Source organism: Cebus imitator, unplaced genomic scaffold (assembly GCF_001604975.1).
Source record: "Cebus imitator isolate Cc_AM_T3 unplaced genomic scaffold, Cebus_imitator-1.0 Scaffold39, whole genome shotgun sequence".
Taxonomy (NCBI): Eukaryota; Metazoa; Chordata; class Mammalia; order Primates; family Cebidae; genus Cebus; species Cebus imitator.
In genome coordinates, this window is record NW_016107354.1 from 13,515,123 (window position 1) to 13,541,982 (window position 26,860).

The following is a 26,860-nucleotide window of genomic DNA, read 5'->3' on the forward strand; positions in this document are numbered from 1 at the left end:
GTGGGTGTGGGTGTTGGAGTGTGAGTGTGGGGATGGTATGTGGGTATGGGGGTGTTGTGTGTGTGTTCGTGGGTGTGGGTGTTGGGGTGTGAGTGTGGAGATGGTATGTGGGTATGGGAGATTTGCATGCGTGTGTTGGTGCGTGTGGGTGTTGGGGGCGTGAGTGTAGGGATGGTATGTGGGTGTAGGGTATGGGTGAGTCCTGGGAGTGGTGGAGGTAGAAGGCAGGTCTCCACCCTCCCTACATTGTATTTCCGGAAGCACACAAGCCAGAGAGAAGTTTGTTGCTGCTTTATTGAAACTTCCTCCCTGTCGCACACAAAGCAATTACACAAGGGGGTGTTGCTGGGGAGCTCTTGCAGAGGCTGCTCCCTCTGTGCTCCGCCCCCGCCCACAGACTCCAGAGACCCTGCCTCCGTGGTCTCCACCTCGGGTCAGCTCCCCCCGGCACACAGGGAAGCAGGCACAGGAGGGCCATTGGGGCCAAACCTCCCCAGCTGCCACCACCGCCGTGACCCGAGTGGCAGGGTCTGTGCCCACAAGGGGGTTGCCTGCTTTGACTGAACTAACCTGTGGGTTTAGTTCAGTGAAAGGATGTGCCTGGTTTCAGGGCTGAATTTCTGCTTGACCACAAGCCTCGGGCAGAACTGACTCGCCTATGACTGAATCCAGTGAATGGACGGCTGGTGATGGCCTGGCCTGGGAATGGAGGGCAGCTCCTTACTGAAATGACTGCGACTGAGCTGACCCCTTCCATGGAATCCACTGCTCTGCAGCTGCACTACCACAGAGGGACTGAATGGGCGAGCACCAGACTGTTAATGACAGCTCATCAGCCGAAGAATCGCGCATTTGAAGGGACTGCTTTATGATTGAAACAACTGTTATTTCCTGGAGCTAACCTTGAATGACAGGTTGTCAACTGTTTAAATGAATTTCATTTGAATTAACGATTATACAGCCACTCAGAGGTCCTACATTGGACAGAGGTGGCAGCCAGTTGATGGGTTCATTTGAATTAAATGGTTTGGAGGCTAACTTGATTTTTAAAATTGAATTTTATCACTAGTCTATGTATTCTATTTATCGGTATTCTAAACGACTCATGCTTGGCTAATTGATTATCATTTAAGCAAGCTACTTGAAGAAATTGATTACATATATATTTATGTATGGGGGCCGGCTAACTGACGATTACTTGATTAAATTGCTATTGAACTGGCAGCTATTTATAAATCAATGCAATAAACTGTTGTTTGACCAAATTGTTTCACTGAACTGACAAGTAGGTTTTTGATGTGTCAGTTGCTTGCCTGGTCTGATCAAGTTGATGGTTACTTAACAAACTCACCAGCTTTGGAGTGACCAATCATCTAAACAAGTGTCAGAGCCGATGGAAATAAACCAAGCATTGTTGGGCTGAATTTTTGAGAGACCAGAGGAGTGATTCAGCCAATAGCATTGACCCAATTGTGAGCAGCCCATAGGCCCTGCAGAAGGAGCAGGCCAGCAAGGGAGACACAAGCAGATTGTCCTGGAGTCAGCCAGGGAGTGGCGGGAGGGTCCACCCAGGCCACAGGGGCCACCAAAGCAAAGAAGCGGATTATGAGGCAGCTCCGCCCCTCCCAGCACTGGGGCTGGGGCCTGGTGAGGGTCACACCTCTGAGTATGGGGGTGGTGCTGGGCCCCCCTCTGGAGCCTTCGATGGCAAAGACAGAGCTTCCTCGTAGGACGGCAGGACCACCTGGGAGAGACAGAGAGATGAGGGCTGAGTATGGTCAAGAACAACCCGCAATTCCAGCCTGGGATCATGGGACCCAAACTCCCACCTCTGGCAAAATGATGATGATGAGGAGGAGGAGGATGGGTCTTGGATACCTACTATGTGCTACACATTGCCCGCATGAGTTAGGTACACTTCCCAGTGGTGGACACACTTGCCTCTTCAGCATGAAGACCCCCTTATTTTGAAAGCAGTGCACCATTTTCCTTGGGAAAACATTTACAGTCCATATACCTTCAGAAGAACTGGCCCCATCCCTCAGATCCAGTAGGGTGGCCGGACTTGGCCACTCAAGTTAGAATTCTATCACCCTGGCTATAGTCTTTGGTTTGAGCACAGGCCTATGGCCCAAGTTGGTCCAATCAGACATACTCCTGGGACCTTCTCTTTCCGCTGGGATTACTGAGAGGATGGGATGTTAGCCTAGGGGTTTTGGCAGCCATTTTGCCACCACGAGGGACGGGCTTCCTGAAAATGAAGCCAACATCTAGGAAAGTAGAGTCAAGAGATAGAGAGGATGAGATCATGTCCTGATGTCAGGACTCTGCCAGGCCCAAGCCAGACCTACGTGTGACTGCTAAGTTCTGTGAGCTAGTAAATTCCCTCTGTTACTTAAGTCAGATTGAGTTGGGTTTCTGCCACTTGCAACCAAAAGTGTCTTAACTAATGCAACCTCCACCTTACAGGTGACGAAAGTAAGTTACCAGAAATTTAAACCATCACTTTCCAATAAGCAGCTTCCAAGTACACCCCATCCTCTCTTCTTGGAAAGCCCCTTCTTTCCCAGCTATCTCATATCCATTGACCCTCCAAGACCAATCAACTGTCACCTCCTCCAGGAAGCCTTCCCTGCTGCCCAAGAAGAAGCCAGTGCTTATTGTCCCTGTGCTTCGCACCAAGTTGTAATTGTATCTATGTGTCTGAATTCACCCTGGACTATATACTCCTCTAAGGTAGAGGTGGCATCTTAGTTTTCTCTGCACGCCCTGGAATAGATATGAGACTAGCCAAGAGTGAGAAGCAGTAAATAATGAATAAATGAATGAGTGAGTGAGTGAATAGAATCTTAAACTATCAGAACTGAAAGAGGTCACATTTCTTCTGATCCAACCCTCATCTTACAAATAGAGAAACTGAGGCCCAGAGAGGGAAAGAGATTTGACCCAAATGGCACAGGGAGTGAGTGACAGGGCCGGGATCCACCCGCAGCCACACTCACCTTCTGGAGCATCTTGGAGTTGCTCCTCTCCTCAGCCGAGTTCAGACACTTGATGAATCTGTAGCACCGCCACACGCACTTGAACATGTAGACCTGGAAGAAGGTGCAGGTCAGCCTGTGCTCTGCTCAGCATCCTTCTGACTCTCCCGCAGGCCTGGGACAATGCCAGCCAGGAGCCACCAGTCTCTCCAGAAGCAGCATCCAGCTGTTCCTGCTCAGACCTCTCCTTCTGGTTAGGGTTCTTCGCCAGCCAGTCCAGAATAGTCCAGGTACTGCCTTTCTCATTGCCCCATAGACATCACAGAGCAAGGGCATTTGGGGGGCTTCTTGCCCACCCTCCAATTTCCCCAGCAATAGTCCCACAGCTCCTGCTTGACTGCCCACAGCAACTGGGAGCTCACTACCTCCCGAGACAGCCCTGCCCATCTTGAAACAGAGCTGGTGGTGGGACACGTTCTCTTCAAAACTGCTTCTGGTATGTCGTTTTCTAAAGCAGATTACAAAACAGCCCGTGCAGTATCGGTCCACGTTTACAAAGGAGGAACAATTAGCAAATATCCATCAGCTGATGCAAGTTGATATAAGAACTGGGCAGAAGATTTCAGGGTGGGGCATAAAATCCCAAGGGGTGAGCTCAAGAAACAACAGGAAACCCCCAAATCCCCCCCGAGTAGGAGGAGAGGGTCCCATACTGGAAGGTCTTGTCTGATGGAGTCCCTGATGGGCGCATAGGTGGGGCAGGGGGACATAGGGAGCTACTGAATGACAAAGAATGAGGTATGAAGGCCAGCAAGGCCGAATGAGGGTCAAAGAGGGAATCCCCTCATTCTGGAGGACAAAAAACAGAAGTGGAGCTGGACACTGTGGCTCACGCCTGTAATCCCAGCACTTTGGGAGGCCAAGGCAGACAGATAACCTGAGATCGGGAGTTCAAGACCAGCCTGACCACCATGGAGAAACTCTTGTCTCTACTAAAAATATTTTAAAAATTAGCTGGGCATGGTGGCACAGCCTGTAGTCCCAGCTACTTGGGGGGCTGAGGCAAGAGAATCGCTTGAACCCAGGGGGCGGAGGTTGCGGTGAGCCGATATCGCGCCATTGCACTCCAGCCTGGACAACAAGGGCGAAACTCTGTCTCAAAAAAAGAAAAAAGAAGGGCAGCTGGGTGACGGAGCTGTGTCATGGAGCCTGGGGAGGGGTCCTGCAGTAGAGAGTGTCATGGAAACCCAACACTGACTTCCCCAGGAAGCCGCAGGGGCGTTCTTACTGCACACTCACTAGCGCATTTGTGCTAGGTCAGTTCTTGGAGAAGATGTTAAAAGGGGCAATTTTCTGTTTCCAGGTGGCATTAGGTGACAGCAGACACTGCTCACCTAATGGAAGCAGCAGCTGGGGTCTGCAGACGTCCACCCACAAGCACAGAAAGGCTGGGAGGAAATGCACCCGGCTGTCAGCAGTGACGGTCTCTGAGTAGGGTGTAGATGACGGAGTGATTGCCTTCTCTCTACTTATCCATAGTTTTTTGGCTTTTGGTTTTTGTTTTAGAGAGAGATTCTTACTCTGTCATCCAGGCTGGAGTGCAGTGGCACAATTATGGCCCACTGCAGCCTCAACCTGCAGGCTCAAGCGATCCTCTCGCCTCAGCCTCCCTAGTAGCTGGGACTATAGGCACGGACCACCACATCCGACTAATTTTTTTTTTTATGTTTTGTAGTGACAGAATCTTGCTATGTTGCCCAGGTTGGTTTTGAACCCCTAGCCTCAAGCAATCGAGAATTCCCCATGAGGGTTCTTCAGGTATTAAGAAACAGCAAGCATGTCCCCCTTGAGTCATCTATTTTCCATGCTGAATAGTACTCTGGTCTTTGCTGGGTTTTGCTGTGGGGGGGGGCTGGGGACGGAGTTTGACTTCCTAAGGTGGCAGCATTTTCTTGTCTCTTCACTTTGCTGATTGCACTGCTATGAACACACTTAGTGCTTCACCATCACCCAGACCTGGGACCTGAAACTGGACCGTATCCTCTGGGCCTGACCACCCCAGAGAAGAATGAGACCATTCCTCTCCCTCCTTCTCATCACCAAACCTCTATTAACATGATCTCAGGTACATTTTGATGCCTGAATCACATACAACTGTAACACAGGCAAAGCAAGACTCATCATGCCCCTGAGGTCCAGAGGGAAGTGACTTACTAAAGACCAGCCACACAGCTAGTGTCAGTGGGGCTGGGATTCAAGCCCAGGTCAGTCCACATCTAATTCCAGACAGCTGGAATTAGACACCTGAACGCAGGTGACCTTCACAGGTTCACATTCCCTGAATGGGCTGTCCCAGAGGATCCCAAGTAAAGTCAGAGGAGCTGGCATGGGAAAGCAAGAGAAAGGAGCTAAAAGCAGGGGAGGAGGCATGGGGACACGTGGCCCTGCTTCTGACAGTTGGGCACAGGCAGGCCTGGGCCCAGCACAGCCTCACCACCCCTCCCAGAGCCACAGGGCAGGGGCCACTCACCTTGAAGATGAGGACAGTGATGAAGGCGATGGAAAAGATGATCATCATCTTGATGAACTGGTCGTGAGACATTCCCTCTTGGCTAGGGAGGTAATTCTGCAACAGATTTGGGAGCCACATCAACATCTCTGGCCCTAAGGAATTCTAACAGCACCCACACATCCAGGAATAACGATCCCACCCTCCACACACATAGGAGTGCAGTGTGGCACAGCCGTCACCTTGGTGGGCTGCCACAACAGCCTTAGGAAGTAGGTCTACCCTCAGCCCCATCCCACCGATGGGCCAACCAAGAAAAGCGAAGGGGCTACTGCCTCCCAGATCTGCTTCCCAGATGGGTGCACCTGCCCATCCCCAGCTGGCGGGTGTTGGCTGCCCATAGGCCACACGTATGCCCTTCTCTAGAAGGTCATCTTGGCTGATCAGGGCCACCTAATCCACTAATACCTGGGAGGTGACATCCCCTCCGCTAGAGGCAGCTTGAAACCAATGACTGATGCCGGGGAACTCGCCCTGGTGAGACTGCCTCTGGTCATTTGCAAATACCTCCACACATTCTTTGAGACTCCTCCCTTCTAAAGGTAGTGTTTATTTCCTCTCCCCTTGGGTGTGGACTGGGCTTAGCGCTCAATTTTAACTAACAGAATGTGGCAGACGTGATGTAAAAGACACTGCCTTTCCTCCTTGCTTCTCCCTCAGGCCAGTCCCTCGGGGAAGCCAGCAGCCATGTCAGGAGGGCACTCAAGCAGCACTCTTACAGGTCCACATGCTGAGGAATTAGGAAAAGGATGCACGCCCTGTGAGTGAGCCATCAGGGGTGCATCCTTTAGATCTAATCAAGCCCTCGGTTGTCCACTGCCCCAGGTGACATCTTGGGTGCAACCCCACCAGAGTCCCTGAGTCAGAAGAGCCCAGCTAAGCCACTCCCAAGCTTCTGATCCTCAAAACTGTGTGAAATAATACATGCTTATTGCTTTCACACATGATGTTTAGGGATACTTCATTAGACAGCAATAAAACTTGATATTACTTCTGCGTTGCAATTCACATGCCAAGCCCCTCTCTGGGATCATGCAGGCTACTCCTACAGCCGCGCCTTTGCTTGGCTTCCTCTTTTTCTCGAACCTGCCTTCCTCACTCCTTACAAGCTTCTTCCTGAGAGGGCTCCCTCAATAAATCACGAGCACAAGAATCCCCTCACAACGTTCCACCTCCAGGGAACCCAGCCCAAACCCCTGAAGCACAGAGAGGTGAAATAATTGTTGGATGCCATGCAGCCAGCAAATGAGCATGGACCCCTGCCCCAGACTCACCATGTGGTTCATGGACTTGAAGTTGAGATAGGTGGGCACTTCCATGTAGGAGCTGCAGAGGGTCAGGATGCTCAGGCAGAAGTCCAGCAGCTGCAGCGTCATCAGGGGGACCTTGGAGGGGCCCTGTGGAGGACAAATACGAGGAGGAAGAATAAGGAGCAGCAGTTAAAGTCCCAGTTACTTGAGAAACCGTCTCAGCTACAGACATCAGCGACCTTCGTCCCCTGTGCACAGAGGCGCGGACACCCAGATGTTCACACCAAGGGCTAGTGGTAGACCCAGGACTAGAGCCAGGGTCTCCAGACTCCCAGGCCAGGGCCCTTCCACGATGTAGTCCCTCAGTCTCTTCAAGGACACTTGGGGGAAATGTGAAGAGCAGCTTTGGGGGACCTTGTCCTTGGCTGGCAGCAGCACTCACAGCAGCCCACAGTGGGTGCTCATCACTGGCATGAACCATCCTCTCCTCCTCTCTCCAACTTGGTTCCAAAGAAGAAATAACACTGGGAACGGGGGTGGGGTGGGCGGAAAGCACACGTGCCCTTTCCCCGGGCGTCAATCCACTCCCAGCAGCACTGACGGAGTGCTGACCACGGACAGCACCCCTGATGCCAACCCTCACAAGGCATGTGGATGAGATGTGGTTGCAGGTACATTCCACAGAGGAAGAAACTTGGGGCCGTGTGGAGGGGCTCAGAGACAGGGTGAGACACCAGCTAGGAAGAGGGTTCCTACCCTCCCCCCGCCTGAGCCCAGGGCCCGTGTCTGGCCCCCTCCCACCTCCCACGCCAGGCCGGGGCTCTGCTGGCCAGGTGGGAGGCGGGGGCTGAGTACTCACAGAGCGGCTTCGGGAGGCCAACTTGAGGTAGGCGGGCAGCTCGATGTAGGAGCCCAGCAGGGTGAGCAGGCACAGGAGGTAGTCCATGATTTGCAGGGACAGGAAGGGCAGCAGGTACTTCTCCCGGTTCTGGAAGGTAAGCCCAGCACTGGCAGGTATCCCCTCGTGCACCAACACTCTTCCACCCAGCCCAATAGCCCCAGGCAGCCTTTCCCACCCTCTCCCAAATCTTCCTTGCCCTCCTCAGTGGAGGTCACCCTCCTCTGAGTGACACTCTGGGGACAGGGAGTGGATAAGACCCAGGCCCTAAATGAGAAGAGTCTGGGTGTCCCAGGAGACATAAGGGAAACATCCCCCTTGGTTGGGGCTCAACAGCAGGATTTGGGTCAATTTGTTCACAAGAACCCAGCAAGGAAGGGCTTTGTGCACTTTTACAAAGGAGAAGGGATCAGAGAGGACTTGCTGGAGGTGGGGACACCACAGCTAGATCAGGGAAGGAGACTAGGATGGAGCAGGAGGGAAGGGCGGGCACTAGAGGCAGAAGGACCAGCTGAGTGAAGGCCCAGAGGCAGCAGACAGCTCCCCTGCCTCTGCACACAGTCGAACCTTCCTCCATGGGCCACTCCCAGGAGGGCAAAGTCACGGTAAGAGGCCCTGCCAGGATGAGGCTGAAGTCCCTCTCCTTCAACTGAAAGCAAGTGACCACCATGACCAGTATTCATTCCTGTGCACCCACAGCTGGGGACAAAAACACACAAACCACAGTTTCCTGGTGTCTCATGTGGTCATCTGAAATCACTCAGGAGGCAGCCAGAACAACCCCGGCTGATCTCAGAGTCTTCAGGGACCACCTGCTCCATTTCTCTAGCTGAACCATCTGAGTGTCTACACAAGCACCCGCAGCCACCCCGCACCATGCACATGGCCATGCAGGGAGCCTGGGTTCCGAGAGAGTGGGTGTTAGCAAGGGGAGTGGGCGGTGGCATTTTAGGCAGGGCAGACGCATTCCAAACCAGCACCAAATCACCTCCCCACTCCTCCAGCCCTGCAAGAGCCAGGCCCCTGTCTGCACAGGAAGGATCCTCTTTCTGGTTCCTACTCCCATGGCTATGTGGTGAGACCCTGGCTTCCTGCCTTTCTGGGGGGCCAAGGGACAGCGGCTTCCTCTTCTGCAGGCCTGAGCTGCAGCTTGTCTCAACTCTCCCACCAGATTTGCCTCGGGCCCGGGCGCCTCTCGTTGTCACACTAGACTGTCCCTGACTCTCCGAGGGCCCATCTTCCCCAATCAGACCAGGAGCTCCCTGGGGGCCTTCCAGGGCGTGGGTCCCCCTCAGGGTTCGGGCACCCGTCACTGCACCGATGGAGCTGCGGGCAACCTACTTTTCCTCTGCCTCGGCTCCTCTCACCCATTACAAAATCCAGTGCTCTCTCCCCTCCCTCACCCCAAAAACAACACTTCCTCTTTCACTCTCAAAATCCCTGCTTCCATGTGCCATTTAAAAGGATGCGGGTTGTCGGCTAGTTCTCACCAAAGCATGGGTGACCTGCATAGCCCACCACGGGTGGCTCATGTTACCAGGAAACGGAGGCCACCAGCCCAGGGAATCTCAGGGAGAAACGTGGCTCTCCAAAAGGTAACTGTGACGATCTCCAGCGTGCAGGTGGGACCTCCTAACATACCCGCCTCCCGCCCTCTCGGCACCCAGCACTGCCCCAGCGGGTGTGAATAACAGGAAGGAGCAGGGGGTAGTGGGGCTCCTGAGCCCTCACCTTGACCACGCCGATCAGCAGGCTCAGGCTGATGATGAAGAGCATGGCGATGAGCAGGAAGCTGGAGATCAGGTCGGCTGAAAGGCAAGGACAGCAGTGAGGGGCTCGGGGTGCCCCAGGGACCCCAGTTAGGCTCCCAGGACCACACTTGGGGAAGCACTGGCGTGAGGACATGAGGATGCACAGGAAAACCCAGGTCTGCCCTAACGCAGTCCTCAGTCTGGAGTAGGTCCAAAGACAAAAGCAGAGCATCGCAGGTAGCACAAGAGGAAGTGACAGAGGGGGCTGGGCTGGAGGTGCAGGCTGGGGTCCACTTCAGCCAGGGCGAGGCCAAGGAAGGCAACCCTGGGGATTGGCCTGAGAGTGGTGAGGAGTCGGCCTGAGGCAGGGACAGAGTGGGTGAGGTCGGTGTAACAGGGACAGGGTGGGTGAGGTCAGTGTGGCAGGGACAGGGTGGGTGAGGTCAGTGTGGCAGGGACAGGGTGGGTGAGGTCAGTGTGGCAGGGACAGGGTGGGTGAGGTCAGTGTGGCAGGGACAGGGTGGGTGAGGTCAGTGTGACAGGGACAGGGTGGGTGATGTCAGTGTGGCTGGAGCAAGGTGTGGGGGGAAGAATTGCAGGGAGATGCTGTCAGAGGGGTGGGCAGGGGCCACATCCCATGGTGAGGAGTTTCCACTTTATTCTAGTGTCATGAGCAGCCCCTGACAGCTTTAGGCAGAACTATAGGCTGTCTACCAGCTGGTGGGGGATTGTAAAGCACCATTCCATAGGCTCTCACCACCTGCAGAAGTGGGTGGGGTCAGGTGAAACATCCCCATTTGCAGATGAAATTGCCAGCGGTCATTCATCGCCCATGCAGAGGTAGCAGGACCCCCAACCCCAGCCTGGCTATCCCTGGCCAGGGCTCTCCCACCGCCACCCCACCGGTGTTCCCTGCACCTACCGATCCTCAGGTAGCCCATCTGGGAGAGCTTGCAGGACGCCTTGCCATGGGCCACCTCCACCGAGTGCTCGATGAACAACAAGACGCTCATGATCTGGGGACAGAGCAAAGCGTCAGTCAGCTGGGCCTGCACCACGCCCCCCACCGGCCCCTCCCAGTTCAGTGGTGTACAGCAGGGAAGCCAGTAGTGGGGATCCTGGAGCAGATGGCATGCTGGTTCAGTAGGGCATCCCAGACAAAAGAGTGGCCTTCATACACACATAGCCCATGCTGAGAATACTGGGTCGGCCTCTCTCCAGCTGTGTGACCCTGGCCAAGCTACCTGACTTGTGTGTGCCTCGGTTTTCCCATCTGCGAGATGAGGATAATGCTGGTAAGCTCCCTTAAGAGGCTGCTGTGGGGAGTAAATGAGACTGTCTCAGGAGAGCCCTTAGGCCCGGTTCTCAGTAAGAGTGGTAGCTATTACTATCGAAGGTCAGAATTAAAGAGGTGGAGTGGGCCAGGCATGGTGGCTCACGCCTGTAATCTCAGCACTTTGAGAGGCTGAGGCAGGTGGATCACAGGGTCAGGAGTTCGAGACCAGCCTGGCCAACATGGCGAAACCCCGTCTCTACTAAAAATATAAAAATTAGCCAGCACAATGGTGAGCGCCTATAATCCCAGCTACTCAAGAGCTGAGGCAGGAGAATCACTTGAACCTGGGAGGCAGAAGTTGCAGTGAGCTGAGATCGTGCCACTGCACTCCAGCCTGGGCAACAGTGCAAGACTCTGTCTCAAAAAAAAAAAAAAAAGTGAGGTAGAGGGGTAGAAGCTGAACGCCCCTCTGCTGCAGCCTTCTGTAATGACAGGCTCTGGGGATCAGAGAGCACCCTGGAGCTTCCCGGAATCATCAACACAGGCCCAGGAGGGCCCTGGAGAGCATCTAACCCTGAATCCCCAACTCCCATGACCCCTCGGGGAATAATAAGATCTCCCTCATAGGACTGTGGTGGGCCAGATGGGATAATTCACTCAAAGTACCTGGCAGAGCGTGAGCATTCAACCTGTGCTATTGCTATTACCATTACCCCCACTCGACTATAGGCTCCAGGCAGGGAAAGCCTGTGTGTCTCCTTGTTCACTGCCCTAGCTGGTGTATTTGCGGAATGAATGAATGAGTGAACAAATGAACCCCACACCCTCAGAGGACCCTTGCTAAGAATGATGGGGAAGAGGCGAATCTGATAGGCCTGTGTTGGATGGCCCTAGAAACAACTTAAGCCCAGCCACAAAGCTGCAGTTTGGAAGAATCTTGGAGGACACCTTGTCCATGCCTCCCATCAACCAATGCAGGAATGCTATGCCATGAGGCCTCTACTTAAATGCTTCCGGCCATGGGGAACACACACCTTATGTGTGTTCATGTCCTTGTAGCAAGCCCTCCACCTTTCCCCTACGACAAACATGCAGTTCTCCAGGTACCCTCTGACCACATAAAGAACAAGAAAACTGTCCCCTCTCTTCTAGTGGGTGCCCTATCTCTATTAATATAACCCTAAGTTTACGTTGGCTTTCTAGGCAGCCCTGCACTGGTAACTTATGCTCAGCTGACAGGCAACCAGCCACCACCATCTGTTTCCCCCTTGCTGACTGTGTGGTTTTCTGTTTTTTGGTTGTTTTTTTTTTTAGCTCAGACACAGGTCTCAACTTGTCTTCCTGCCACATTACATCCTGTTTAGGGGCGTGGAAAATGACTGAACAGAAAAGTGATGAAGAGCTGGGCTCCAGAGTCAGATCAAGAGGGATTTGAATCCAGGTCACTGTGTGACCTTGAGCAAGTCACTTAACCTCTCTGAGTTTCCTCATCTGGAAAATTACAATCTCTGGATTTGGTGAAGATTAAATTGCATTATATTTGCAAAGCACTGAGCTCAGGGACTGGCAGGGGTGCTCAGCAAAGAGAACCTGCTTTTGGCTGGTGCAAGCTTATGTGCTTGGGCAGTAGTGCCAGGAGCAGGGTGCATGCTCTAACTGCCCCCTCTACCTGCTGGAGAGCGAGCCGGAAAGGCTTTGCCTCACAGGGAAAGTGGAGACCACCCAGAGCAGAAGGCAGGTGTGGGGAGGGCTGTGGCTGACAGTCACAGGAAACAGCCCTGAGAGGGAAAAACTCCTTCCTTTGCCCCTAAAAGCCAAGCCGCAGCCCCCGTCCTCTCAGTTTCACCTTGAATGAGAGAAGGAGAAAGGGAGGCAGATGACAGCTCCGTCCAACACACAACTGGGTGTCACCTGAAGTGCTGAGCTCCCTGTTCCTGGGAGTATGTAAGCAGGTCACAGGGAAGCTGCTGCAGGGCTTAGAAAATGACCATGAGCATCTATCAGCTGTGATATGAGAAGACTTTTGAAGTCCCAAGATTCCAGGATTATCTGAGGTCTGGAACGAAGCTTAGAATCAGACCTTCTCAACCTCCGCTTGCTAGGAGCCTACACCTATTTGTTTTAGAAGCTCCTTTTGCTTGTTTTATGAACTCAGAGAGGTTAAGTGGCTCGCCCAAGGACACATAGCAAGTTGGGGACACAGCTCAAGTCTCCAAGTGCTGTTTGGATGCCTTCCCATTCCCCTAACCCCCAAAATGCCTCAAAGCCTGCTAGCCTGAACCCTGGAGGACTTAGATATTTTGATCATGCCCCTATGTCAGTAAAACCTTTTGAACACATGCCTCTATTTTTCTTTATTTCTAAATGACACGCATGTGTTAGTGTCCTAGTTTATCATGAACCTCATAAAACATCTACTAAAAAGTTTCCAGAAATTAAAAAATTATATGATTGAAAAATTTAGAAATTCTAATATTGTCATCCTGAGGCCCTGAGGTCACCTTTACCTGGCTTTAGAGACCTCTGTTCATCCCCAAGTATCCCAAAACTCCTCTGTTCTCCTCCAAGCCTCCCTCACTGCCCTGCGGCCCCTCCAACCACCCCAGGGGAAGAAGGGGGCACTTATACAGCCGAACTCCATGCTGGGTGATCGTCCCACTACCCAGCAAAGGGACTATTCTTAATACTTTCACTCTCATTTCACAGATGAAGAAAGTGCAGCTCCAAGAAGCCCAGGGCCTTACCCAAGGCCTCCTGGTCAGCTGGTCATACGTAGGGCTAGGGTTCAAATCTTAGCCAATTCCCTCTGCTACCCAGCATCTCCTGGCCACCCAGCTCTGCCTGAGGCCTGACCCTTCCCCTCCGCACCTCAGTGGAGGCAGAGAGGCACCCCCATCTCCTCTCCCTCTGCGCTCCCCTCTCCCTCCCCTCAGCCTGAGCACCTGGCACCAGAGGTATTTCTACTTTTGTGAAAACCACCTGCACTTAAAACCCAGGCTCACCCTCACCCCATTTCACCTTCTCAACAACCCTGTGGAGGGGGATGGGGGAAGACTTTGTCCCCATTGCTGTATGAGAGCCACGAGGCTCATAGAGGGCAGGGACTGGCCCACGATCACAGAGCGAGGTAGCCTCAAAGCCTGACTCAGACTCTATGTGGGATCCCAACCTTCCATGAAGATGCCAGTCTCTGACCCAGGAGAAAGGGAGGAAGCTCGGTTCCGAGAATGCACGTGGCTCTCTAGGACATGGGATGGAGAGGAACTCACATATATTTGGCACCTACTGTGTGCTCAGACCTGTATACACACAGGCTTGCACTGCAATCTCCCAAAATTTTACAAGAGACATTTTCCCATTTTACAGATGAGGAAATGGAGGCTGAGAGGGAACTCGTGTGTCCTGTGTCACGTGGTCCAGCTGGGATTGGAACACTGTTGCCTCTCTCCTGGAGTCCAGGGCTCCCCACAAGGCTGGGCTGGCTGCCCTGGGGCTCCAGGATCTCTCTGGCCATCTGCCCGCCCTTCCCTGACAGCCAAGCCCCAGCCCTGGCCACTCAGAGCTCAGGAGACAGCAGCGGGTGTGCAGGAGGCCTCCTCCACTGCCTGAGTGATATGTGGCCCTGGCCAGGCTCTGGCTTCTCCCTGGCCTCAGTTGCCACCGCTGGTCAATGAGAAGAGTCACCCTCATTTTCCCCTGGGGCCATGCAGGAGGGTCGGGGGGGTGGAGCTCCTACCCACTGTAGGATGTCTCACCCAGGCCACCCATGGTTCCCCACCCCAGCCACCCCAGGGCCTGCACCCTGCCCCTCAGAAGGCCTTCGCTGCCCCACCCACGTCCCTAACCAACAGCTGTCACTAGTTCCTGGAAAGTGCCTGGCCGACCTACAGAGTACGCCGAGACCTGGAGACCCAGAAAGTTGGCACTTCCAGGCCCCCAGCCTCTGCAGTCCCCTCATGCCCGTTTCCACCTGGATGCAGTGCTGTCTTCTCCCTAAGCTCTGAGAGCCCGTGACCTCAGGACCCCAGCCATCCCACAACAGGCACAGGCCTTCTGTCCTCCCACAATGCCCAGGCAGACAGCATGTCCTCACCCACCTGTCCCCCCATTACAGCATCTTTTCACCCACTGTTCCTTCATTCTAGGCTGGTGAGATCATGAAGATAAGAGCTGAGTGCTGGAGTCAGACAGCCCAGGTCCCCCAGCAAGCTCTGCGCCCTTGAGCCAGCCACTAACCTCTCTGAGCCTCGGCTCCTCATCTGAGGAATGCGGATAATCACTGACCCGCCTCACAGGATTGCTGAGGTCTATAGCATCGTGCTGTGCACAGAGCTGGGCACGCAAAAGGCGCGCCATAAGCAAGCACAGTTGGGTGGTGGTTGCTACCTGTGGGCAGTAACCACTCTCTGAGCACCTGCCACCTCCAGACTCTGTCTAGACAAGCCCTGACCCTGGTGTGCAGTCTCCAGGGAATCTGGTGCTCGAATGGTGTGCTCAGAGCCACAACAGAGAACCGCAGGGGGCTGGGGTCCTTGATGAGGGAGAGAGCATCGCTGTCTAAAAACCTTAGGGAGAGTTTCACCAACAGGAAACCCACGAGTGTGGCTTTGAAGGATAAATAGGAGTTTTCCAACACAGAAGAGAAGAAAGCACTCCAAAAGAGGGGACATCAAGTGCAAAGGCCACAGGCCTGGCGGTGCAGGTGTGTCTCAGTCCCTTCAGGGAAACTCACAAGGCATGGGGGTGTCTCTTCCCTCAGAGAGAGGATGTTACCAGTGGAAAAGTATGGCCCAGAGAGAGACAGTGACCAGCCCAAGGTCACACAGCAAAACTGCTGCAGCAAACTCAGCTCTGTCCTGCCTCCAAGCGGGGCTCAGGCTGCAGTCCCAGCCATGCTCAGCCACCTTCCCACCCCCACTCTGCTTCCCCGCTTTCCACCTCTTCCTTCTGCCCCTCCTTGGCTTCAGTTCTCATGGCCATCTGCACCCAGCCCTTCTTTCTTAATGACAAACACAGCCTCCCCAAGCTGGCCAGCAGGGAAGTGGCCAGGGGGCGGGAGGAGTTCTGTTTCTTTTCCTGGCGGCAAGCAACAGCTCGAGCTAAAAGAATGGGGCCAGGGGCTGTGGGAGGGAAAACAGGGAAGGTGGGGCAGTATTGAACAAGGCAGGGCAATAAGGACGGCGACATCAGAGGGTAGGCGGGAAAACAGCACAGCAGGTGCTGCCCGCGGGGGACTGGCCATGTGACCCCGTGAGGCAGGTAGTGGCTGCCGGGATGTTACTGGAGTTGGCATGGCGACGCCAGTGATGATCAGAGATGCTGCTGTTGATGTTGATGACAGCGATGGGGGTGATGGCAGTGGGGACATCAGGATAGGACGGTGATAAGGAAGATGAGGTGGATGGTGGTGATGACACCAGAACCCCCGATTCTGGGGTTCAAAGACCAGTCCCTTCTGCAGGAGAGCAGGCTCACTCTCTCCCAGTCTCTGAGGCACAGGACTCACCATCTCAGAAGCAGACAGGCAGAGCCCCACCCTTTGAGATTTTCAGGGGTGAAGGTCACAGAGGAAGGACCCAGCGTCAGTGAGCATCGTGCCAGTGGGAGTGTGGACACTCTCCTGTCCATTCACTTCACTGGCTCCTCCCACCAATGCGAACGCCCAGGGCAGAGGTTGCACAGAAGTGAGGTCCAAGCTTGTCTTCAACCTTTCCCAACAGACAACGCGGTTTGCCAAATGGGTCCCAAGTGCCATAGCCCTCCCTTGTCCCTCCCCCTCACCGCTGCTCCACCCTGACCCTGGGTCCTACGGTCTCATACTCCACCATCATCACTATTAGAACGGTCCCTCCCTGAAACTCAGTCCCCTCAACCTCACCTGCCCACCCTGTTTTCCCTGGGTTCTCTGGGAGGAGGATGTCGGAGGGAGTCAGATGTGTCACCATCAAGAGAAAGCTTCCCTCCCCCACCGTGTGCTGCTGGTCACCACTTATGGCGCGGCATAGTGGGGGCCAGCCCCCCAAAAGCACTGTCTCCCCACCCACCTCTCCAGCCAACCCAGATACCACCAGACACCCCCATTCCCAGGGCCACGCACCCAGCAGCCCAGCCCCTCTGCCTCCGACTCCCCAGAGCCTGGCTTCTCTCTCTCTTCACTCTTCAGCAGTCCTCGTCCTCCCTCCCACTTCTGCCTCATCCGCCCCTCCCTCCACCAGGCTCTGGGGCTCCCAGACCTCAGTGAGAACCCCGGCGCATCTGCTGATCCCCTGTGGGATCCTGGGCTGGCCACGTTACTTCATCTGTAACATTCCCTCATCTGTAGAAAGGAGAGAAGAATCCATTCACCTCCTGGAGTGGATGTGAGAAGTAAATCGCCAAAGATGATGATTCAGAAAGATGAACTGAGCAGCAGAGGCGCCTGTGTGTGGACACCCAGCACAAAGCCTGGTGGCCACGGCTGCCTGATTTGTAATAGCCCCAAGCTGGGATCAACCCAAATGTTCTTTTGCAGGAAAACAGGCAAATGCATTGTGGTAGATTCATACAATGGAGTACACACAGCAATGGAAAAAATGAGTTAGCGACCCGCAACCACAAGGACGAAGCTCCCAAACGTAACGCTGGGAGAAAGAAGCCCTCCCAAAGGAACACGTGCCGCAGAATTTCATTTCTACGTAGTTCTACGGATGCATGTGTTCTAGAACAACATATATGGGCAGAAGTCAGTGCGGGTGGGGCACCAGTGAGGAGGGGTCACTGGGGCCCTGGGTGCCGGTCCTGTCTGATTTCTTAGTTTGGGTGGAGGTCACATGGGTGTGTTCACTTTGTAGGAGCTCACCAAGATGTGCACTTATGATAACTGTGCTTTTCTATAGGTAAATTGTACATCAAGGAAAGGTTTGCAAAAATAAAACAAAATAGAGATTGGTCAGCCTCTACTGTACCAGGCTCCACGGGACCGTGAAGATGAATCAGGCTGGGTCAAGACCCAAACGAGCACCCAGGCCAGAGAGCACAACACAGAGACCCAGCACACAGGGCTCTGCATCAACACCGGGAGCTCAGGGTCCAACGGTGGGAGTCAAGGAGGGCTTCTCAGAGGAGGTAAATCTTGAAGATTTCCCCCAAAGAGCAATGGGAAGAGTGTTGCAGGCAGAGGAAAGGGCATGAGCAGAGGCCAGTGTGTGTGAGATGCATTCAGGAAACTGCAAGCCGTTCCTTGCAGTTTCCTGCAAGGAGCATGACCTTGGGGTTATCCATGTGCCCAACACGCAGCTGGCCTCAGTAAATGGCAGTAGGTCCTGGGAGAACACAAGGATCCCCTGGTTTGGCAGGGGTGGGGACTCTGGGGATGGAGGGAAAGGGGGAAGAGCATGCAGGAGACGTGACGGCTCATGTGAAAGCCTAGAGAGCCAAGGATCAGACGGCTCAGGTGGCACCGGAGGAGGCTGTCACCTGCAGCACCGGCTGCGACCAAGCTCTAGGGGCTAACTTTGCCACAAAGGCAAACGGTGCCAGTGAATCCCAGCAGCAGAGAGAGTCTGGCTGGCGGGTAGCTTACCAAATCTCCCTTTAGGAGCAGCCGGTGGGGGGCTCAGAATTAGCCTCCAGGTGCAACCCAAGGCCTTGTCACCCTCCACTTCCTAGATATCTGGGGAAGCACCCTCAACTCCCCAAACGATTCCCCAAAGCCATCACTTCCATCTTCAGAGTAAAGACCCACCACAGTGACAATAAATACTGACACTATTAGTATTGTGCATTTATTAGATGCCAGGTCCTTTTCTGAACATAGACAGTCGGCCCTCTGTATCGCAGGTCCTGCATTTGAGTATGTCAATTCGAAATCCAAGGATGTGGAACCTGCAGTTGGGGAGTGCCGACCAACCCTACACTCAGGTCACCCTTGTGCCAGTGTCATGAGACAGGTTCTAACATTAGTCCCACATTTTCTGATGTTACAGGTAAAATTGAAATCAGCTCTGTGCTTCTCAGAACAAGGCTCTGGGGATGGCAGAACCGACCCCTACCCATCCCGTGGCTGCCAGGAAGCCTGCCCTCCCTGCCTCTGCCTGAAGCAGACACCTGGGCTCCGTTCTGGTTCTTTATCTAACACAGGCTGCAGAGTCGCTTGCCCTCCTGAGCCTTGGTTTCCTCATCTGTCAAATGGAGGCCTTGGAGGCAGCTGCCATGTGTCAGGTGCCACAAATGGGGGTTACTGAACCCCACTTGACAGGGGAGGAAACTGAGGCTGGGGAGGGGTGCCTTGTCCCAAGCAACCCCTGCACAGGGCAGAGGCGCTGCTTCCTGCCTCATGAGGGGGTGCTTGGCCTCACTTCCCCTGGCAGGGTGGGGTCCCCTGGGAAACCAACACTCGCCTCACAGTGAGCTCACAGCAAAGTCCTGGTTCCAGGCCGCTGCTCTAGCCTCAAAATAAAAGCCACACTTCCTGGAGGCCTCGGGGTCAGGATGGCAACAGAGAAGTCTCGGCCAGGCTAGGCTGGGCCCGGCAGCTACTCTCAAGGAGATAGGCCATAGGGCCTTCTGTTTTTAGGAGCTGGGTTCACACCCCTGAGGTGAGAACAGCTCCGTTCTGATGCTGAGGAGGGTCTACAACTCCCACCCTGCCCCCACCAGCCTCCTCACCCCTCCGTGAAGGAAACAGAGCTGCGGTGGCAGAGAGCACAGCCTCTGTGTCCAGCCCGGGGGTTCTAACAGATTCTCACCCAGGGTTTTCTGCACCTGGCAGTTGGGGCCCTTTTTCCAACCCCAAAGAGATGAACTTTCAACAGGGAAGAGGGGCCAGGCATGATGCATGATGCCTATAATCCCAACACTTTGGAAGGCCGAGCCTGGTGGATCTCTTGAGGTCAAGAGTTCGAGACCAGCCTGGCCAACATGGTGAAACCCTGTCTCTCCTAAAGATACAAAAAAGCCAGGAGTGGTGGCGTGCACCTGTAATTTCAGCTACTTGGGAGGCTGAGGCATGAGAATCACTTGAACCTGGGAGGCAGAGGTTGCAGTGAACTGAGATCATGCCACTACATACCAGCCCGGGTGACAGAGCGAGACTCACTCTCAAAAAAAAGGGAGGGGGGCCTCGTGTTCTTCCACAGCCCACTTCAGGTACTTATCTTCGAGAGCCCCCCACCTGGCTTCCCTGGGGCCTCCTCCAAATGATCACTTTTGAGACAGGGACCACTGTCCCCATTTACAGATGAAGAAAGCAACGCTCAGATAACAAAGGTGCCCGCCTGCTCCAGTCACATCACTGGTGAGTAATGGAGATGGGCCTGTGTTCTTTTCAATCACAAATCACTGCACCCAAAGTGAAGCAGAGAAAGGAGCCCCATTAGTTCTAAGGAGGACAAATCAGGAGAACTTCCTGGAGAAGGAAGCTTCCTGTGAACTGGACCATAAAGAAGAAATGAATGGTGGGGCTGGATGAGGGCAGGGGCTCCCAGACAGGCACACCACCCAGCCATGGGCCAGAGAAGGAGCTCATCTGCCCACTTTCTGGATCATTCCACACACCTGTGTGCCAGCATCAGGGCCTGAAGCAAGCTCCTGCCCCACCTCCCCATGTGTCTGGGAGCAAGTCAGGATCCCTGCTGGACCTGTTTTCTCATCTGTAAAATGGGCAGATGGGCCAAGCAGAGATCCAGCTTCTTAGCTATGAAGCTTATAAAAGCAAAGGACTGGCCGGGCACGGTGGCTCAAGCCTGTAATCCCAGCACTTTGGGAGGCCGAGGCGGGTGGATCACGAGGTCAAGAGATAGAGACCATCCTGGTCAACATGGTGAAACCCCCTCTCTACTAAAAATACAAAAATTCAGCTGGGCATGGTGGCGTGTGCCTGTAATCCCAGCCACTCAGGAGGCTGAGGCAGGAGAATTGCCTGAACCCAGGAGGCAGAGGTTGCGGTGAGCCGAGATCATGCCATTGCATTCCAGCCTGGGTAAGAAGAGTGAAACTCCGTCTCAAAAAAAAAAAAAAAAAAGGCAAAGGACTTGGGCAGGTCTCACCCCTGGAGACCACTCCACCGTCTTCCCCCACACACCGCGTGGGCCACCCCTCCTAGCTCAGCTTGGCAAACCTCCTAGGTCTCTGAAGCACCGCAGGTCCTTCCCCTTCAAGCCGGTGTTCATGCTACTCCCCCTTCCCGCGTGGCCTCTTTCTTTCCCAGCATGGCCTCTTTCCCCAAGCAAAGCCCTACTCATCCTTAGGACTCAGACCTCCTCCAAGAAGCTGTTCCCAAATCCCAACCTCCAGCCCCACATCTGTGCCCCATCATAGCCAGCAGTGTCATCGTTGTCCTTGTCACAGTTTTTCCTTGGCAAACTGACCCCTCAAGGACAGATGCCTTGAATGAATCAGGGCTGTATCCTGGCCTGGGGCTGAGCACAGAAAGACATGGGAGTACGTATCTCTACCATGTCAGGCAATAGAGACCCCTTCTTCAAATACTATGGTTTAAATGCCTTACTTTTTTCTTTTTTTAGACAGAATCTCACTCCATCAAGCTGGAGTGCAGGGACACGATCTCAGCCTACTGCAACCTCCGCCTCCCAGGTTCAAGTGATTCTCCTGCCTCAGCCTCCTGAGTAGCTGGGATTATAGGCTCCCGCCATCACGCCTGGCTAATTTTTTGTATTTTTAGTAAAGACGGGGTTTTGTCATGTTGGCCAGGCTGGTCTTGAACCCCTAACCTCAAGTGATCCACCTGCCTCAACCTCCCAAAATGCTGGGATCGTAGGTGTGAGCCACCATGCCCAGCCTTACTTTTTTTTCTAATTTAAAAGTAGCGTACTTGAGCAACAAAGTAAAGTAGCATTGGATTATAACCAAAAGCACACAATAAAGGTCCCTGAGTCCCTGTGACATAAATAAATCATTTATTTATATAATAAACTGGGAGAACAGACAAATCTCCTTGAGAAATTCCAAGTAATTTATGTAGCTACGCTGCCCGGAAGGAGGTGGGCCACACTCCCCATTTATCAAACTTGGGCTGCATGGAGCAGCACAGTGACTTCCTCCTGAAATACACAGCACGGAAAGGAAGGAAAAACAGTAACTTTAAAAGGGAGCAACCTCAGCCGGGACTCAGCGTTACCAGCAACAGTGGTGAGTCAAGTTGGCAGAACCCTTCTTAGTACGATGTTCTGAGACTGGCATGTCACCTCTGTGGTCTTCTTCCCAAAAGCACGTTCCCAGTCTAATCATAAGAAAACCGCCAGAGGTCCCAACTGAGGAGCATTTGACAAAATGCCTGACGCCTACTCCTCGAACTGTCAAGATTATTAAAAACAAGACAGACCCGAGAAACTATCATACCGATGGGAACCTAAGGAAGCATGAAGCATGGGCACCTTGGATGCAATCTTGGAACGGAAAAAGAATGTAGGAGGAAAGCTGGGGAAATAGGGGCAGAGCGTGGACTTTGGTTCCTAACAGCCCATGAATATTCATTGGCCCATTGCGACACACGCACCCCACTAACGTTGAGATGGTAGCAATAGAGGAACCAGGCACCAGGGACGCAAGAACTATCTGTACTCTGTTTGCAGTGTTTTCGTAAATCTAAAACCGTTCTGAGTACGTGCTCATTGTACCAAATATGGAAAATACAAAAAACTAAAAGCAATAGAGCTTTCGCCATCCTAGAACCCAGACGCAGCCACATTTCCTCCTGGCCTTGTTCTGACGTATCCTGTTTCTACACTGGTGAAATCATAGCAGGTGTTAAGTTTTTTAACCCAGACAATGCATTTCTAACAGTGGAATGCCAGGCACCCTGGGGAAGAGGGGTCAGGGAGGGAGACATTGCTGGGCAAAAGGGTCTTCTGGGGGTGCCCACTTTCTGCCATTGACTTAGGACATGCTTCAGGTTGACAAAAAGCCAGGATCCAAGAGACCAATTTAAGAAATTTCTCTAGGCTGGACTCTGTGGCTCATGCCTGTAATCCCAAAGCATTGGGAGGCCAAGGCAGGAGGATCCTTGAGGCCAAGAGTTTGAGGCCAACCTGGGCATAGTGAGACCCCATCTCTACAAACAATATATTAAAAATTAGCTGGGCATGGTGGCGTGCGCCTATGATCTTAGATACTCAGGAAGCTGAGGGGAGAGGATCCCTTGAACCCAGGAGTTCAAGGCTGCAGTGAGCTGTGGTGGCACCACTGCATTCCAGCCTGAGTGACAGAGCAAGACCCCATATCTTAAAAACAAAACAAAAACAACAAAAGATGGGCAAGTTACTGAACTTTGGAAAAAAGGACAAATTTTTTAAAAAGAAACAAAGTTTGCCAGCTTCCCAAAGTTTGCAAGTTTGGATGACCCAGAGAACCCTCTGCACAAACCGAGTGACATCCCCAGGAAGGCTCCCAAGCCCAAAGCCATGGATCAGGCTTCCTTCATTGGACAGGACAGCGTCCTCCTGTAATAATGTCCCCATAACTCAGGAGATCGTGGCACTGTCTCAGGATGGCAAGGGCCCAATTTAACCCTCCCTCCCCAGAGGTGTCAAGTCCACAAATAGCTCATAATGTGCAGAGTCGTCACCCATGGCTGGGTCCAGATGACAGCCAGCATGCGCTATTGACACATCTGGACCACAGCTTCTTTTTCCATCTTGATGCTCAAAGTCCTGTCAGCGCACCTGTTACCAACTGCTAGGCTATGGGAAAACCCCCAGGTCCTGCCCTTTCTGGGAAGGAGAGAGGACTCTTTTGGGGGCAGAGCAGGAAGGTAACCTCCAACTGGAGTCAACCGAGGACCACAGCCTGGAGATAACCTGGGCTGAGCACACAGCTTGCAGGACACCCCTCTGTTCTTATGCCTTCTCCTGCTCTAGAACATCTCATCACTCATAGGCATTGGTTCTCAACTGGGAGAGGCTGGGCCCCATAACTAGAGACATTTCTGGTTATCACAACTGGCAGGGTGGGGAGAGGGACAGTGCTGCTCGTATCTAGCGGGTAGAGACCAAGATACTGCTCAACTTCCTCTAGCGCATTATTTAGTCCCCCACGGCAAAGAATTATGCAGCCCAAAATATCAATGGTGCAGTACAGGAAGGTCCAAATTCTTAGCCTGTCACTTAAAACCTTTATCACTTCCTCCCCAAACTCCAGGTTGGTCTCGTTTATGTCCCTGTACAAGCCAAAAACATATACCGTTGCTCACCTGTTTCTCCTCCCCTTCCATCCTGCCCACAGCCAAACTCTCCCTCCCACACCACCTCCAAGAAGTCTTCCCTGATTGCTTGGGCCCACACATTCTTCAGCTCTGTGAGCAGGGACTGTATCTCACAACACTATTTACGGGTGAAGACATCGGATGGCACGATCAACAAGAAAACCTAACAGCCTCACAGTGCAGTTTGCAGGGCAGCCTCTGGGCCCACACTGCCTGCAAATGGATTCAACTTGGCCAGCACAGAGATTTTTTTTCTACCATGCATCAATCGCTAGCATTGAAACATCAGAAGATGTGACACAAAAGCCTGATCTTAGCCCAGCGCAGTGGCTCACGCCTATAATCCCAGCATTTTGGGAGGCTGAGACAAGCGGATCACCTGAGGTCAGGAGTGAGAGGCCAGCCTGGCCAACATGGAGAAACCCCATCTCTACTAAAAATACAAAATTAGCTGGGCGTGGTGGCACGCACCTATAATCCCAGCTACTCAGGGGGCTGAGGCAGGAGAATTGCTTGAACCCAGGAGACGGAGGTTGTGGTGAGCTGAGATTGTGCCATCGCACTCCAGCCTGGGCAACAAGAGCGAAACTCCGTCTCAAAAATAATAATAATAATAAGCCTGCTCCTTATTCTCTAAACATCAGAAGAGTGGCCACCAGGACCCACAATCCTTCGTGGCAACAATCAGCAAAAACAGAGAGCAGCCGCAGAGTGGGCCAAGTAAGGGCTCCCAAGGTCACTACAGGCCCATCTGCCCCCTGCTGTCGCTCGCACGTCCTGCCCAGACCCTGGAGGCGTCAGAGTTGGAGACCTCTGAGCCAGTCAACATCACCTTACCCCGAATTTATAAAAGGGAAACTGAGGCCCAGAGAGAGGTTTGTCCAAGGCCACACAGCCAGTTAGTGGCAGAGCTGGGGTGAGGACCCAGGAACTTGCTACATGTGAGATGTCCCTGCATGCCACGCTGTCCTCCCAAGAATGCTGCATAGTCTCAGAGCTTAAGTCCTCAAAGACAGGGTACACGGACACCCAGAGGGTACTTTGCTTCTCTCAGCTCTTGCCCTGGTGGGAGCTGGGCAGCTCCCAGTCAAAACTGAGTTGCTCCCGTCAAAACTAGAGTCCTTGAATCTGACAGCTTGACTCAAAGAATGCTGACAGCAGGTGCCGTGTCTGATGCACAACGAATAATAAAGCACTCACCTGTGCGTCAGGCACAGTTCTGCATGTTCTGTGTATATCAACTCCCTGAGCCTCACAACAGACCCTATCAGATGGGTATGATTATTCACATCCCCATTTTTTTTTAATGAGAAAACTGAGGCTCAGAGAGGTTAAGTAAATCACCCAAGGCTGCACAGCTGGGAAGCAGGGAAGCCAGGATTTACATGCAGGAGTCGGGATCCAGAGGCCGTGTGCTAACCATTGAACAGCATCACCCCCTTGAAGGCTAGGCTCTTGCCACAGCTCTGCCTGCTCTGCCTGTGACAGGAAGCAGAGGCAGGCAGGTCTAAGTTCACAGCCGCCACTGCAGCATGTGAATCTAGGCTCATTTTGAGGAAGCCTTCCAGACTCATGAGAACACTGTTAACTAGAGGCCCTGAGCTGCCCCAGGAGGAAGTTATCTGAGTCTGGAGGGGACCGGTTGGCCAGGAGTTTGGGGGCGGGGTGGGTCTAGGCAGCATAGAACAAGGACCCTGACCCTCAGCCACCCCAGGCAGAGGGGGAGCCTTGGCCCCAGGACGCTGGACTTGCCCACGACCACACTATGAGTACCAGGAAAGGAGGAGCCAGTGACAGCTGCGACTTCAAGTTGCCCAATGAGAGCCAGGCTGGGCGAGTTACCCTGATTATCAGCACCGGTCTGGAGTTCTCTTTAGTGGGTTGAAGGCCGTGGTTTGACTAAGCTGGAAGCTAAGAGGACTCAGCCCCTGTCTCCCCACTGGAAGCGCAAAGTGGAGCTGCCCGCCTTTCGTCCCCCAGAGTGGCCCAGGGTCTGTCCAGGACCCAAGGGAAGAATCAGGGCTGTGTCTGCGGACCTCACATCGTGGTCAAACAGTCACAGCCCACGTTCCTCCCAAGAACCCTGGCTTCCAAAGCGCTTTCACATCTGCTATTGGCTTTGTACACAAATAACCTTCCAGCTGCTGCAGTCCCTCTCACAGAGGCAGAAACGGAGCCAGCCTCGGAGTGAATGTCAGCTACATTTGCCTGAAAGGGGATTCCTGCTCCCCTACTGCTCACTCCTGCGGAGTCCCCCAGGGTCCCCCAGCCATTTGACAGAGGAGGAAACTGAGGCCCAGAGCAGGACAGGCATCTGCCCAGGGTCCCCCAGAGAGGTGGGGAGCAGGAGTTCTCTCATTTGCGGGCTCCATAGATGAGGGGTCACCGCAGACACACAGACTCACACAAGCACACGCACACACACACACCCACACACACATGCACACACACACAGAGGCACACACACATGCACACCCGGGGCCCACACACTCACCACATGGTAGATGGCCAGGGCAGTGGTGGCGATTCGGACGTTGAAGCAGCAGCAGGTCTGGCGGACGGCAGACGGGCGGGGTGCCATGATGCTGTCGTCCCCTCCGCTGAGGCTCTGAGGGGGAAAGAGCCCAGGGCCTGGAGCAGGGCAGAAAAGGGGAAGCTGCTGGCTGCCCTCCTCACTTCCTTCCTGCCCCTTAGACAGGCAGGGACAAGGCCGTCACAGCTGGGGCGGGGCAGCTGGGGAGGGGGAGCGGGGGCAGGGCGGCACCCTGCCTCAGAGCACCCCCCCACCCTCTGCCATTCCCAGGAGGGGCCTCTGGGGAGGACGGACCCTAACGCCGTCGTCAGGCCCTACTCTGCACCAGGGCGGGGGTTCTGCCCTTTCATATGTCCTGCTTACTAGAAGCACACTGCCAACTGTGGAGGCCAGGACTGTTACCA

General features: G+C 53.7%; 1 protein-coding gene across 1 annotated transcript; it reads right to left on the reverse strand.

The window, feature by feature from the left end:
* Nucleotides 1-276: 276 nt before the first annotated feature.
* LAPTM5 (lysosomal protein transmembrane 5) lies at nt 277-26,613 on the reverse strand. Its single transcript, XM_017525943.1, has 8 exons — nt 26,418-26,613; nt 10,372-10,465; nt 9,430-9,506; nt 7,660-7,788; nt 6,825-6,947; nt 5,512-5,607; nt 3,003-3,095; nt 277-1,744 (listed from the first exon to the last, which is right to left on the reverse strand). The coding sequence occupies exons 1-8, from the start codon at nt 26,502-26,504 to the stop codon at nt 1,655-1,657; spliced, it is 789 nt and encodes a 262-aa protein (XP_017381432.1). The 5' UTR covers nt 26,505-26,613; the 3' UTR covers nt 277-1,654.
* Between the last annotated feature and the right edge of the window lie 247 nt (nt 26,614-26,860).

Excerpts from the sequence above, each read along its gene's own strand:
- LAPTM5 (XM_017525943.1), bottom strand. The coding sequence starts at position 26,504 with ATGGCACCCCGCCCGTCTGCCGTCCGCCAGACCTGCTGCTGCTTCAAC. Across the intron at positions 5,608-6,824 it reads TCAAGTCCATGAACCACATG|AATTACCTCCCTAGCCAAGA; the intron begins GTGAGTCTGGGG and ends AATCTGTTGCAG. Across the intron at positions 3,096-5,511 it reads TCACTGTCCTCATCTTCAAG|GTCTACATGTTCAAGTGCGT; the intron begins GTGAGTGGCCCC and ends ACCTTCTTCCAG.